General features: G+C 46.4%; 1 protein-coding gene across 2 annotated transcripts in view; it reads left to right on the forward strand.

Moving 5' to 3' along the window:
- cfap299 (cilia and flagella associated protein 299) overlaps positions 1 to 5,563 on the forward strand; it is a 988,831-nt gene extending 983,268 nt beyond the window's left edge. For both annotated transcript variants that reach the window (XM_041199977.1, XM_041199987.1), the window contains one exon: positions 5,468 to 5,563. In XM_041199977.1, coding sequence (XP_041055911.1) covers positions 5,468 to 5,563 — 96 coding nt within the window. The remainder of the gene's footprint in view (positions 1 to 5,467) is intronic.
- Positions 5,564 to 15,805: the final 10,242 nt, after the last annotated feature.

Raw genomic sequence — 15,805 nt, forward strand, 5'->3', positions numbered from 1 at the left:
CATCTGTGGTGTGCTATCTGAAGGTTCATTGGGTTGAAGCCTCCCGGGTGTCCCTGCCTCCCTGCAGTATACCCGGGTTAGCATTTTCAGCATTTTCCTGTGCGTGTTCATACTTGGACTCACTGGAGGACTCGTTATGTGCAGCAGCAGCCACTGCGTCAATATCTTTATTGTCCACTGCGTCCCCCCTTTCCAGCGCAAGATTGTGGAGAGCGCAGTATGCAACCACTATCACCGAGACATGATCTGGGGGATACTGGAGTGCACCCCCTGAGCGGTCCAGGCATCAGAAGCGCATTTTGAGAAGACTGATGGTTTTTTCCACTCTTGTGGAGGCATGGCTCCTATTGTACCACTGCTCAGCTTCTGTTCTTGGATGGCGGAGAGACGTCATGAGCCACCTTCTGAGGGGATAGCCCTTGTCACCCAACAGCCATCCATCAAGCCGAGCCAGAGCACTGAAGAGCCCCGGCACCTGGGAGTGCCTGAGGATGTAGGCGTCATGGGAGCTGCCTGGGTACTTTGCACAGACTTGTAAAATCTGCATCCTGTGATCATACACTATCTGCACATTCATGGAGTGGAAGCCCTTCCTGTTGACAAAGGCACCGTGCTTACCTGCTGATGCCTTGATGGCCAAATGTGTGCTGTCAATTGTACCCTGGACGCAGGGGATGCCAGCAATGGCCATGAAGCCTCTGGCTCGCTGTGTCTGGCTTGCTTGGTCCCAACGGAAGTGGGTGAAGGTCAATGCATGGCTCAACAGAGCATCTGTAACTTGCTTGACACAAGTGTGGACAGCTGATTGGGAGACACCACAAAGATCACCCACCGATCCCTGGAAGGAGCCAGAGGCATAAAAGTTGAGGGCAGCTGTGACCTTCAGAGCCACTGGCATGGGGTGTCCACCCAAACAGTTAGCGGAGATCTCAGGCCCAATCATTTGACTGTCTCGCTTGAGTGATGGAGCCTCCTTTGGCACTGCATCTCAGACATATTGAGGTAGCTGCTTTGCTGCCTGCAAACCCTGGCAGCAGGATAGTTGCATCTTCAGCGGCCCCTTCCACCTTGGTCCACCTCTTGACCCTGCGCCCTTTATGCCTGCACCTGTCCTCTCAAAGGTGGCTCCCCTGGAGGCTGAATGTGCACTCCTGGCCTTCTCCCCCTTCTAGCCCTCCCTTCCTGCTCAGAGGAGGTGCCTCCAGTGGACAGTTCAGCTCCCATTCCCAGGCTAAGGGAAGGCTTCCTGAAACCTGCAGGCCCAAAAGAGATTCCTCACTGCAGAGTGCTGACCTGAAGGTTAATAGTCCAGACAAAACAGCTGGTATGTGTTTTGAAGTACTGCAGATCACACAGGCAAGTTTCAATAACTTTGAAAAATTAATATTTGACAATGCACAATCACGACCCCACTGAGCCCATGAATGAGGTTTATACAAATGTGCCCTACCCGCCTGACCGTTGCACTCATGTGCCGACCCGAAAATTGCACAGACGCTGAAAAATTGCCATCAATTGGTGAGTCAAGGGCCTTAAGTGGCCCATTAATTAATGGCGGGCGTGCATCGGACGCCCACCCAATGAAATATAGCGATGGTGCACGGTGACATTGGGACGCTCGCCCAACATCACCAAGCGTCATTTTACGCGCGGACAAGCGGGGCCCTTCCCTGCACGCCAATGGGAAAATTCTGCCCCAAGATTTGACACAGCTGGAATCCAACAAAATCTAACATATTTATGGTAGATTATTAACATGTATTTTGGCATCCAGTGGAAAACAGCTACATTGCCATTGTATCTGGACTGGTAATCCAGTGACCCAGGGTAATGCTCTGGGGACCTGGGTTTGAAACCTGCCATGACAGATGGTGGAATTTACAGTCAATAAAAATCTGGAATTAAAAGTCTCTGCTGATTGTTGTAAAAACCCATCTGGGTCACTAATGCCCTTTAGGGAAGGAAATCTGCTGTCCTTACCTGATCTGGCCTACTTGTGACTCCAGACCCACAACAATGTGGTTGACTCTCAAATGCCCTCTGAACAAGGGCAATTAGGGATGGGCAATAAATGGCCCAGCCAGTGACACCCACATCCCTTGAATGAAAAAAAAACATGACAATGTCCTTGGAAACACCTTTGAAATGGGAGGCTGAATTTTACGAGGGGGACATACTGCTCAGCCCACGGAAGAAATGTTGAACCAACCAACTTTAAACCACGCCACCCCGCAGCCATAACATGCCCTGTTTGGCTGGCAGGTCTAGCAGCCCCAGTAGCACCAGAACTCAGTTGTGGGTGCTGCCAGGACTGCAAGCGTGTCCAAAGTGAAGAGGGATAGATCCTGGAGTAAGTAAGTTCCAGGCGTTTAGGGCAGGAAGGGTCCGGCATCCTAGGGAAGGGGGTGGCGATAGGGTGGGGAGGTGGATTATAGTGGCCAGGCAGGGAGGTACAAAGGGACGGGGAACCATCTTGGGGGCAGTTCCCGATGTACACAGGGAACCCCACCCCCCCACCAAAAGGACATACCCACCCTTTCTCTCCACCTTTTAACCAGTTGTGTTAAAAAAAGTTTTCACTCTCACCTCTCTGCCACTGCCCAGCGTTTTATGCAGTGGAGGCAGATTGACGGCCTTAAGTGGGCAACAATTGGCTACTTAAGGATTTCAATAAGCCTAAGGGTGGGCAGCCTAGTGGATGCTTGACCCAGCCTTGGTATTATGGGAACCGAGTGGGGCACGGCAAGAAAGCCGGTGGCTAGCTACCTGACATATTTTATATGCCTCCCCACTGATGGGGAGGCCCTAAAATGAAGCCCAGGATGGTAAATTTACACCAGTCAGTTTTGGCTGTTGACCTGCCCAGTAATAACAGATTTATCGCTACCCAAACTTCTTTAAATTAAGTCCCTTACAGCTCACAAAGAGTGCATTACCTTGCAATGTCAATTAGATTCACAGCCACTTGCAAGCGTGCCGATACACTGGACTGAGTTTGGCAGTAACAGTGAATTCCCGCCACCAGGGCCAAAAATGGGAGCTGACCCTGCTTTGGCTAGTGGCAGGACCCTGGTGCAACATATTGCCAGTGGCAGCCTCTTAATTGGCTGCTGTCTGGACTTCCATTCAGTTATGGATGGCGGCCTGCCCCAAGCGCTATCAGCCCAATCAGAGGGCTGGCAGCTCAATAGCCTCACCAGCACCATGGCTAGCAGGAGCAACCATTGCCATGGAACATGAAATCTACATAAAGGAGAGCCTCCACCTGGAGGTCTCCCAACGTGGCAGAAGGCTCTCCAAATGCATACAAAATGCCCACAGGAACAATAAGTGGTCCTTAATTTGCTGGTTAGGGGGCTCAATTGGTTGCCCAACCGCGCCACCATATTTCCCATCCCTGGCAATATGGCATGGTGGCAGGAAGACATCAGGTTCCCCTCCATGTGCCTTCCCTCACCATATTGTCATCTCCCACCTCTCAGACCATCTTCAGTGGGCCAGGAAAATACAGCCCGCTGACTCTGTTGGCACAATTGTACATCTAGTAAAGTGTTGTTATACAGGGTGTTTTGCTGGCACTGGTCAAGTGGGGGAGTAGGGAAGGTTATTTAAACTGTTATCACCAGGCAAAAAACAGATGACAGTAAATTTTCCTCAGTGGAGAAGAACATGGGGTAAGGCATAAAACAGGCTGCCAATTTACTATAGGATCGTAGAATAGCATTGAGAGAGACCATTCAGTCCATCAAGTCTGCCCCAGCTTTTTTAACCTCATCCTTACCTGCTGATAGAAGTTATATTTATCGCTAGCCTGAATGACATGTGAAAATCCACACAAGATGGAAAATCATGGGCAGCCAAAGAGACATTTTTTAATAGGCATTGCAGGTGGATGAGGTTAACTAGAAAAATTGCCTCCATAGGATCAGCAAAATAAATGGAAGAGACAATGGCCAGAATTTTACATCCAGCAGGCGGGTACCCCTCGACCCCAACAGACATGAAGTAGCGCAAGATGACATCAGGCGAGCATCCCAATGTCATCGCGCACTCGTGCGATATTTCGCTCAGCAGGCGCACACGACAGTCGGAAGCGTGCCCGCTGACAATTAAGCGGGCAATTAAGCCCATTAACAATGCAATCAACAGTGATTTCACATGGCGCGTCCACATTTACGGTTGGCGGACAGGCCATTCTCCCAGGTGGCATTCACATTTTTGCTCAAACCTCGATCGAGGGCAGGATGAAATCTCCATGGGGAAGTGAAATAAAAAGAGATGCCTGGGTACTGGTTTTTTATGAGGTATTCTTTCAGGTGCTTTATTGTGCTGCCTGGACTTAATTTGCAGCATTTTTGTCGTCCTTTAGTCTTTGGGGGTCTGCAGCTCCCTGAGGCAGCTGTCTGCCTTCTCACTAGAAATGCTCACCAGCAGTCTTGGTTACATCAGCATCCGTCCTCTTCCTGCCCCAACCCTGGCAGCGCTGAGCATTTCAGCGTGTGTTTCACACTGGCTGGCCGTTAATTGGCCAGCCAGCATGAAATTGCAGCTGGGGGCCAATCCTGGTGGTAGCCCATTTCCTGTCCGCTCCCTGGCCCACCGATCGCACACACCCGACAACCAAAAAATTCAGACCAATAATCTTGCATAAGGAATATTTTCTTTTGAATTTTATTCAGTAGTTGGTTCCATGCATAACAGTCTGTAGACTCGCCAATGCTTATTAGTCAGTGGGGAGTGAATTCTCTGAAACCTGTGCATCACAAAAACAGTGTGGTCTCTATTGTGCATCGATTTAAGTTGACCCTCCAAATTTTATTTTGTGTGGTCATTGTGACAGTTTGTCTCCAAAGTTCCATCAAGCCTTCCTGTTATCTGGTTAACCAGGTCTCTTTTCGTGCCTCCTTCTGGCATTCTGTGCTGTCTGTTAACATGAGGTAAACACTCTGTTCAGAGGAACAGTGTTTTTATGCATTTCTTTGTGGGTTGAGGACATAAAGTGATAGGGGAAAGAAACAGCGATAATGAAGTTTGCATTTTGGAACTGGGTCCAGGACAAAATGATGGTTTGCACATATTGAAACAAGTCAAGACATAATGGAATTTGAATGTTAGTTGTTGGAAGGACAAGATGTTGTCTTTTTTGATGACCAATGTTAGAGCAATGTTCTATCCCGCTAGGTTTTGAATCTACTCAGTAAATATTTCTAGAAGCTTGCTGTTCTTCCAGGTTGGGGACAGGGCTAAAAGAACCAGTGATAGCTTTGACAGAGAACAGAGTTTTCTCCAAAGAGTTGGAAAAACTAAGGGTGTTTCAACACAACTTCTGATCCCTTCCTGAAAGCTTTAAAGAGGGTTAAATGAGCATTTTGAAAAGGATGTGTAAGTCAAAGGAAAGACAAGTTAAACTTCAAAATAACATCCTCACTCATAGCATTTACTTTTAACTTGAGTTTTCTTTTGGCAGGTCTCTCCTGGGGATAATACCACACGAAGCTTAATTGAAACAAATCTTTATGTTCAAGTGGTCATTTATGACCACATCACAAGAAGGAAGTCCTGAGCATCGTCGAACAAGGAAAGGATGATCTGCACATTACTCGTTCATATTTTCAGTCAAAGTAATGGCTACACAGTGAACAAATAAATAAACATACACAGATTTCATAAACATTCAACTTCTTTTATTTGGATTAAATATAAGTATTCCACTTTTGCTTCCAAGGCATTAACTTGCTGCTGCAGAAAGCTGTTCCTATTTTGTGTGTTTACCTAATTTGCCTTTAAAAATATAAAATATAAATACATGAAAAAGTGGTTAAAGTCAACTGAGTTTAAAGTTTTGGCTGTCACACCAATGGTTTGTGATACCATTTCATCCCTGCCATGCTTTGGTCTTGTACACGACATCTGGCCAAAAGTACAGGGAGCAGGCTTCACCCAGACTAGAATAGCCCCAGACTAGAATAGCCAAGCGAAGGCTTGTCCTTGCATTTTCTAACTCCTTACTCCACCCTCACTTCCATGTAAAAATAATTAATGCTCACCTACAACCTCACAGCACAATTGAGGTAGGGGAGTTGTCAGAGTGAATCATCCCAATCCATGCTAATGTACCATGAGTGTTGATCATCATTAATGATAACACTCCCAGAGTGTGGCTAACATTGTTTTAGCCTGCACTAATGATTTCAGTCATGCTAATAAGCCACCCATTGAACTCATGGCCCATTTGTTTAAACTTTGGTTTCATTGCAATGCTATATTAGTGCACAAACATGAAAGACAAATTAAAAACAAAAAAAACTGCGGATGCTGGAAATCCAAAACAAAAACAGAATTACTTGGAAAAACTCAGCAGGTCTGGCAGCATCGGCAGAGAAGAAAAGAGTTGACGTTTCGAGTCCTCATGACCCTTCGACAGAACTGACCCTTCGACAGAACTTGAGTACTCAAGTTCTGTCGAAGGGTCATTAGGACTCGAAACGTCAACTCTTTTCTTCTCTGCCGATGTTGCCAGACCTGCTGAGTTTTTCCAGGTAATTCTGTTTTTGTTTTGAAAGACAAATTGATGGTTTCCAGATCTTCAACACAAAAATGGGAAGAATTTTCGGGGTGACGAGTGGAGGGCGGGGCCCGCTCGCCGACACATGGTGACGCTGGGAGGGCATCCCAACATCACTGCGCGTCATTTAGATTTTCAGTTCGGCGAGAGTTGGCTGCACACCCGCCGAACTGTCAAATGCCTATTAAGGCCATTAAGAAAGTAATTAAAGTAGTTAAGAATGCTGCCCGTCCAACCTTAAGATTGGTGGGCAGGCGAAGAGCCCAGGCGGCCTTCACATTTTTCATGAAACCTCATCCACGGCCAGGATGAGGATTCATGAAGGATTTATTAATTAAATTAAAAATTTTCAAACATTTCCCATCTCTGTGCCTCAGGGAGATTTCTGCGCTCGAAAGAGCACAGGCTCCGACTCAGGGAATTACACACACCCAACCCCTCCCCACGCCCCCCCCCCACCCCGTCACACAGGGAGCGCTAAGTGCTTCTGGACGTGCGTCACACTGGGCGAGCCTTAATTGGCCTGCCCACGTAAAATGGTGACGCGGCCCCGGCGTCGATCAAATTCACGCCCACTCCCACACAACTCCCCCAATAGGGGGAAATTTCTGCCCATTGTTGCAGCATTCAAGAAAATTAATTAACCCTACATGCCTATCTGCATATTGCAGACTCCTGTAAAACATACATAATGCACTCTGGTCTTCAATGGTAACTATTATGGTATTAATTTCCTGAGATAAATGGAAACCATTATTAACTTCTGTTTAGTATCAAAAATGAAACCTTTTTGAAAAAGAGTTCTGAGTCGGTTTATGATGCTGAAACTGCACACAAACAGTCTGCAGAGACAGGGCAATTTTTCAAAAAGGAAATGTTCAAATTATATATTCAATAAAGATAAAATCCAACCAACCTTAACTCCATAATTTGAAAAAGATTTGCTGGAATTGTTTTGGCTTGTGTAGCATTCCCTAATTGCTAGTAGAACATAATATATCTTGTCCATTTAACATAAGTTGGCTACTATGCCTGTACAATGAATTGAATTGGATAGCTGCAGTAATTTCGAGGATGCAGGGATGTCACATGAATACTTTTTACCTCACTTAGAATTGTTAGCTTTCAAGCACTGTTAAGCTTCATTTACATTGACAATCAACAGTTGGAACAAACCTCATCTCTGCCTAAATCAGGACTCTGTTTGTGAATGGAAATTTGGTGAATTTCTTGCTCTAAATCAGCCACCCGTGGAATGCACTTCAGATTGGAGCCAATTCGAAGGCTGTATATTATAAATATCTAATCTAACTAGAATATCTGTGCTGTGCTACCCACTTCATTTACACTAATCTAATGATTGCACATAAAAAACAAAACAATAGATATAATGGCGACGTGGATAAATACTGCGGCCCAAATCTTCTAGTCTCTGGATTGTCGGAGGTGGGATGTACCTTGTGAGGTGCACATCAGGACCCTGTGGAAATCTTTAGGCTAGATGTAGGTGGGAATCACCCAGGACGTTTAACCTGCCAATGGGCTGATTCCCTGCTGGCTGGGACCCATTGCGAATGTCTCCGACCCTGAGGCAAAGACTTGGGCCTGATACACACGACTTAACCTGGATATTTACCAGGAAATGTTAGACCAGGGTTGTCCAATATATGGTCCATGGGCTAGAGTCCGGCCCACCAAGGGTTTATACCTAACCTGTGGGCGAGTATTCAAAATATAGGTACGTGGAAGTGACAGATTCTAAAAAGGAGCTGCTCCTCCAATCGCAGGTTGTTTCTCTCCCACATTTGCAGGAGCACAACAGTCTGTGATTGGAGGAGCAATGAGCAATGGGAAGGTGAGTGGCGACTTTCAGACTGAGGTCTGAACACTGGAGCGGTAAGTCTGCCAGGGGTGAGGAGAGAAGAGGCTGCAAGGGAGAGGCTGCCTACTGGGAGGGCCAAGGGGAAAAAGGAGACGGAGAGGCTGTCTGACAGGAGGTTGAAGAATAAGCGGCTGCAAGGGACAGACTGACTACTGGGGGAGGATAGAGGCTACGAGGAAGAGGCAGTCTGTAGGAGGGTCAAAACAGTCATCAAGTTGATAGTAATAATTTTCTGTATAGTGAGTGGTGACATAGTATTCATCCATCAAGTGCCTCACAGCAAAGTCCAATCCAATCCTCCACCATGCACATTCCAGCAAGGGTCACTGAACAGCGATCAAGTACAGAATGATTTCTTCTTTCACTTCACTAAGTCAGGAGTATCAAGACCAATTATAGCTCACATGCTTCCAGCTGAGCTAAGGTTATCCAGTCAACACTTGAATGTGGAATCTGCCTGTTCTATGTGGGTTTAGTTCTGCACATTGCAGTGCCTTTAAATTTGAAGCTTCAAGGAAGTCTTTTCTGTATTGCTTTGGGAATATATGCATGGCATGAAGTAATACGTTGGGCCATAACTTCTGAGCTCCGTGGTGTCGTTACCGGGGGGTACCCCAAAGATAGGCTGTAGAACCAACCCCCCCACCCCCGAAGTCCCCACGCAAGGATTGCACAGCAATTTCCCGGGAAATTCAAAAATCCTATGGGCAATTGTCCTGCAATAGGAACCATCCGAAAGCATGATTTAAATTGTAAACTTCGGATGGTTCCAACTGTTTTGCAGTAATAGTTACCCAGAAACAGTTAGAAGAATTAAAAGCACTTCTAACTTCTGGGTAACTATAGTATAGGCCCCCACCCTGACTCCTCACGAGACTCCCCTGATTACCCCCACCCCCTAACTCCCCACAGGAGCCCCCCAATCCCACAAGAAACTCCACCCACACCTCCACAGGAAACCCCCCCCAACTACCCCTGACCCCTGCAGGACTCCCCTCATTCCCTCTACCCCCCACTGACCACCCGAACGCCCCAGTGATAACCCCGCTCCTCAATGGCCACCCAACTCCCTCCACTGACCATCCCCCCCCCCCCACTGACACTGTCCCCGACCCCCCATCCCCCCACCTCCTTAATCCTACCCACTTACATTACAAACTTACCTTCTCCCTGGCTTCTCAAAGTGGCTGGACCTTTAACCCTCCTCATGGCAGCTATTACCATAAAAAAGGGGACGTGGTTTCCTTACCTCCGTCTGTCCTGCTCTTGACACCAGGTTTTGGAAACTCGCTGCACTACACAGTTCTTGCCTGCCTGGGTCAGAAGGTTGGGTGAGCAAGGAGCAGCTGGGTTTCAAGGTAAAATACTAGGAGCGGAGTGGTAGTCCAATCCTGACTGCCACTCCACGGAAATTACGTGCACTATTTCCCATAAAAGGAGTGATAGGACAAACACATTACATCCTGTATTAACAGTAGTTTAAGATACACCCCTTAAAGGTGCATGCCATCATATCATAACACAACCTACCCACTTACCTGCTCACCCATTCACTCACTCATTGACCCATTCACTCATCCATTCACTTACCCATTCACTCACCCATTCGCTCACTCACTCGTTCACTCATTGGCCCATTCGCTCACCCATTCGCTCGTTCACTCGCTTACTCATTGGCCCATTCACTCATCCATTCACTCACCCATTTGCTCACTCATTCACTCACTCACCTATTCACTCACCCATTCACAAACAACAATTGGGATCAAATTCAGGCACACAGGCTCCATATAAATAATGCTCAAAATGTGCTAACTATTTTATTTACTGATAATCAATTGTTGATTATCATTTGATTAACCTGGATATGATTACATCAGTTGTTAATCCTTAAATAAGAGTGTAATTCATACATTGGCAATATAGATTATATGGTTATCAAAATCCATCATTATCTCTCCCAAACAACACCTTCACAAATCCCAGCACTAAAATATTTAGTTGGTAATATAATTTAAGGAATCAGTTGTTGTTTACAAGGTTCTGTATCTTCAGTTACCTGAGTGACAAGGCGATCTTGCTTATGTCTGTCTATTATTCTTCATTTTTATCCATTATTCTCCCTGTAAAGTCAGTGAATATAAAAGATCTTCATCTTCACAATCCTATTCTATCTGTTTACAAATTCACAACTTGAGTATAAATTCATCATTACAAAAAGGATGGACAGCTCTAATTGCATAAGCAAAGAAAGTTTGGCAATGGCTTTTTCATGAAGGCAGTGTTCTTTTATATTCTCTTTGTGTGAATGGATACAGATATCTAAAAATCTGTGGGCTGTGATCCCAAAGGTTATTCCAAGATTGCAGTCACACGAACATACATTGATTCATCAGTTCCCAACAAGCATTTATGGGATCAGCAGGAGATTGTGCAGTTAGAGTGTTAGCTGTGGCTCAGTGGGTATGCACGCTTGCTTCTGAGTCCAACAGTTATGGGTTTAAGTCCTACCCAATAGACCTTGAGCACAGTAATCTATCAACATCATAGATTGTGGGAAATTGTTGTATGCAAGTTGGCTGCTGAATTTCCTACAATACAACAGTGACTTCAAAAGTGTTTAATTGGCTATAAAATGGTTTTGGATATTCCTGAAGTCATAAAAGGCACGAGGTAAATGCAAGTTCTTTTGTTCTTTAGTTGTACATGGGGCCAGCGAGCACCAATGCCAAGTTCCCACGTCCCCTCATGCATCAGAAAATGTGCTGCCTGCCTGCCTTTGGTGGGGGTAAATTCTGCAAAGTCCTCCCTTCAAGATCATATAATGTCCTCATCTTGGGCCCCTCTGCAAAGGACTGATCCAATAATTTCTTTAAAAAGCCTTGCCTTTTCTACAGGGGTGCAAGTTACAGTTCATGTCTAGACCAGTAGAGTCCATTTGCACTCATCGGGAGGCTGGTACACTTGATCTCACTGAGCGTACGAGCCTCTAATCCTATGCTGGATCCCAATACAGACTGGGACACGGGAACTCCTGGCATATGGAATCCACACCTTTGGGTTGTCCCCTGATGTCAGCAACCCTAGTAAATTGGGGGTTGAAATTCTGCCCTTTAAAGGGCCATCTATGAAATCCTGGCATCAGGAGGGACCCAGCATAACGGGGTACCTGCCATTTCTCAGTTGGTTGTGTTGGACTCCTGCCAGAGTTAGGGCAGAGGATGGTGGAAGACATTAGGAAATTCTTGGCCAGGATCATTTCAGTTTCTTTTTGGAACCACAGAAAGCCGATTCTTCAGATGGCCAATAATCACAGGCCTGGGTGGTATCACTTCATGGTCTGAAACCAGAGATTACAACAAACTAGAAGTGCTCATGTTTAGAAATGACAGAATAAACAAGGCTTTAGTTAAAGAACAGCACAAGCTGCAAAGAAGGATATGAATCAGTTTTTGGAAACAACAGTGTATCTTAAACATTTTTTTTGCTGAATCTATGGAATTGTGCATTTAACTCAAGGCCTGTTGTTTACTTTTAGAGTTGCTGCAGACTTTTAAAATCATTCGTGGACGATCAACTCAAATTTACTTAACTTTTCAAGAATTACATATTGCTGCTTGCCCTCCCTAAACCTCTCTGCCTCTTTATTTTTTCCCTCCTTTAAAAGGCCCCTTAAATCTATCTGATTAAGCATTTAGTCACCTATTCCAAGAACTTGGTTAAGTTTTAAATTAGCTTGGTTAAATTTTGTTTGTGCAAAACACCTTTGGATGGAGATTCTATTTGGGAGAAGCAGAGCAGCAGATTTAAACACCATGTAAGAATTAGAAGCAGCAGAGGTTATAAGGGGGGGCCCTGCAGGTTTAAAATGCAAATAAGCAGACAGCAAAGGCTTTTAGGAGCAGAGCAGCAGATACCAGGCAAACAGAGAGAAAAATTCAACAAGAGATGTTGTAATTGTTGTGTATTGAAAACTGCATCGTGCAGTTTGTCCACTTGCAGTTACCATATACACGTACCAGAAGAGGCAAGATTGTAGGAAGAGATAATAAAGATAAACAGCCCAACTGTCAGCGACTTTTTGTGGCCTGTCCAACCTTACGGTTGGTGGATGGGCCAATCGGCCAGGCGGGCTTTACATTTTAGATGAAGCCTCATCCAAGGGTGGGATGAAATCTCCGTTAGGATTTAAAATAAAAATAAATATCTGGGGACTGTTTCTTTCTATGAGATCTGCTTTCAGGTGCTTGATTGTGCTGCATGGACACTTTATGCAGCATTTTTTCCTTTCTTTTATTATTTGGAGGCCTGCACCTCCCTGAGGCAGCTATCTGCATCCAGGGAGCTCAGTGCAAATGCTCACCAGCACCCGCGGTGACGTTGGTGCCCGCCCTCTTCCCACCACCACCACCAGCAGGGCAGAGCCCTTCTCCAGGTCAGTTTCACGCTGGCTGCCCATTAGTTGGCCAGCCATCGAGTCTGCTCCGCCATTCAATGAGATCATGGCTGATCTGATAATCCTCAACTCCACTTTCCTGCATTTTTCCCATACCCCTTGATTCCCTTACTGATTAAAAATTTGTCTATCTCAGCCTTGAATATATTTAACGATCCAGCCTCTATAGCCCTATGTGGTAAAGAATTCAACAGATTGACTACCCACTGGGAGAAGAAATTCTTCCTCATCTCTGTTTTAAATGGACATCCCTTACTCCGAGTTTATGCCCTCTGGTCCTAGACTCTCAGACAAGGGGAAACAAACTCTCAGCATCTACCCTCTCAAGCCCACTAAGAATCTTATATGTTTCCACAAGGTCACATCTCATTCTTCTAAACTCCAATGAGTGCAGGCCCAACCAACTCAACCTCTCCTCATAAGGAAATCCCTCCATCCACAAGATGAACCTAATGAACCTCTGGACTGCCTCCAATGCCAGTATATCATTCCTTCGAAAAGGGGACTAAAACTGTTCACAGCATTCTAGGTGTGGTCTAACCATTGCCTTGTATAGTTCTAGCAAGACTTCCCTATTTTTATACTCCATTCCCCTTGAAATAAAGGCCAACATTTCATTTGCCTTTCACCAAGCTTGCGGATGACACAAAAAGTGGTTGGAAGGCAAGAGTTGAGGATGACACAATGAGTTTACAGAGGGATATAGGCAGGTTAAGTGAGTAGACAAAAACATGGCAGATGGAATATAATGTAGGAAAATGTGAGGTTATGCACTTTTGCAGGAAGAATAGAGGAGCTGAATGTTACTTAAATGGAGAACGACTGAAGAAAGCTGCAGCACAGAGGGATCTGAGTGTCCTCATGCAGAATCACAAAAAGCTAGCTTTACAAGTTCAGCAGGGTGGGTCAGTGTGGACATAATTTAAAACAGAGAGTGGGTGAGCGTGTGGACTGCTTAAAACAGAGAGTGGGTGAGCATGTGGACTTTATTGAAACAGAGAGTGGGTCAGTGTGGACTTTATGTAAATCAGGGAGTGGGTGAGCATGTGGAATGTACTTAAAACAGGGAGTGGGTGAGCATGTGGTTTGTTTAAAACAGGAGGGGGTGAACGTGTGGACTCTGTTTAAAACAGAGAGTGGGTGAGCGTGTGGACTTTAATGAAAACAGAGATTGGGTCAACGTAGACTTTATTTCAGAGAGTGGGTGAGCATGTGGAGTTTACTTAAAACAGGGAGTGGGTGAGCTCACAACTTGGTGGAGCAGACCATTGGGATGCTGAGGATGTAGTTCTGGTGCCTGGACCGGTCTGGTGGAGCCCTTCAATACAGCCTGTGGAGGGTGTCACGCATCGTCATCGTCTGCTGCGCCCTTTACAACCTGGCACTGCAACGGGGAGAGGAGCTGGCTGAGGAGGAGATGGAGGAGCCGCACATCTCCTCCAATGAGGAGAATGTTGATGGGGATGAGGGTGAGGGGGTCCTCGGTGATGATGATAATGCGGATGAGGCTCGCGCACTGGTTAGATGAGGCAGGTGCACTTGGGAGGCCTTCTTAGCTGCCAGATTTGTGGAGGATGATGATGACATGCAGTGAGATGTCCCTGTAGATCTTCACATCGCAGTTATGAACATCTGACTCCAGTCTGGCTTATCGCAGCACCAATACCCTCTGTGAGAATGCTCCTGTCATGGAGATGCAGTGGAGGCCTGAATAGTCGCTCAATCACAGGAGGATGATGACAACATGCAGTGAGGACACTCCATAGGTCTTCACATGAACTCTGAGAATGTCTGATCCTGTCTGGCCGAGGGCAGCTCACTTGCGCTCCATGATCAGAGCCATCTCGGAGACATAACCATGAAACTTTAGACACGTCTGATACTGTGTCCACCTTCAGCACCTCAGCCCTTCAGGAGCTGGTGCACAGCATCACTGGTCGTAGATGCTGGTGTGATGGGGGCCAGCCCCATCTTAAAGGTGCTAAGAGCACACAGGGAGTATGAAAGAAGTCTGTGACACCTGCTCATGACATTCTGGCAGCAATGACCAGCACTGCTGAGGTGCAGACATCAGTAATGTTTCCAGGAAGTGTGAGGCTGGGCCATCACTTTGGTCTGAAGGCCGCACAGAGCACAGGAAAGAGGCCATGGACTGAGACACCTGCCTTTTATCTTGTGCAGAAAGGTTTTACATCTGAGTGACAAGAACATTGCTCATCAGAACAAGGAGCCACAGGCAGTGTGACATTCTTAGGAGATTATTGACAATAGTGAACAGTATGTACAAGTGATCAATGCCCGTAGCCAGGCTGTACAACTACTTTTACCTGACTTTCCTAACCCTGCTGCTTTGTCTTGCTACTCCTGGGACATCGACAGCGGAGGTGGAGGTAGCCAGCTGACTGTGACACCCTGTCTGTGCTGCCTTTGGCAGGCGTCCTCTGGAGGGCCGAGACTTGGAGGGCCCTGGTCTGCTTTCGGGGTCCTGCTGTGTGGCAGTGGCACCCTCCTTGGCTTGTGAAGCTGAATCTGTGGAGGTCACAGGAAGAGGGGAGTCAGATGGGCTGGTCACTCTCAGAGTCACCTGGTAGATGGCCCCGGCGTGTGCACCTGCTGATCCTCCTTCCTATGGGTGCCCAAGAGCTCCTGGCTGACTCCCCGAGGAGAAAGCGTAGCTGAAATGAGATGGAGCTGCCCAGCACCCGTCTTGCATACACAATGTTGGAGGCCAACTATGGCATCAGCAATGGAATTAAGCCCACGCAGCAGTGCAGGAGTGACGTCCTGGACCAAGGTCTCTATGGCGGCTGTTATCTTGCCAGTGTTGACCTCAGTGCATTGCAATGCTGACACTATCACCTCAGCCTGAAGACGGACAGACTCCTCCATCGTGCCTTGCAAT

This window comes from Carcharodon carcharias, chromosome 1, assembly GCF_017639515.1.
Source record: "Carcharodon carcharias isolate sCarCar2 chromosome 1, sCarCar2.pri, whole genome shotgun sequence".
Taxonomy (NCBI): Eukaryota; Metazoa; Chordata; class Chondrichthyes; order Lamniformes; family Lamnidae; genus Carcharodon; species Carcharodon carcharias.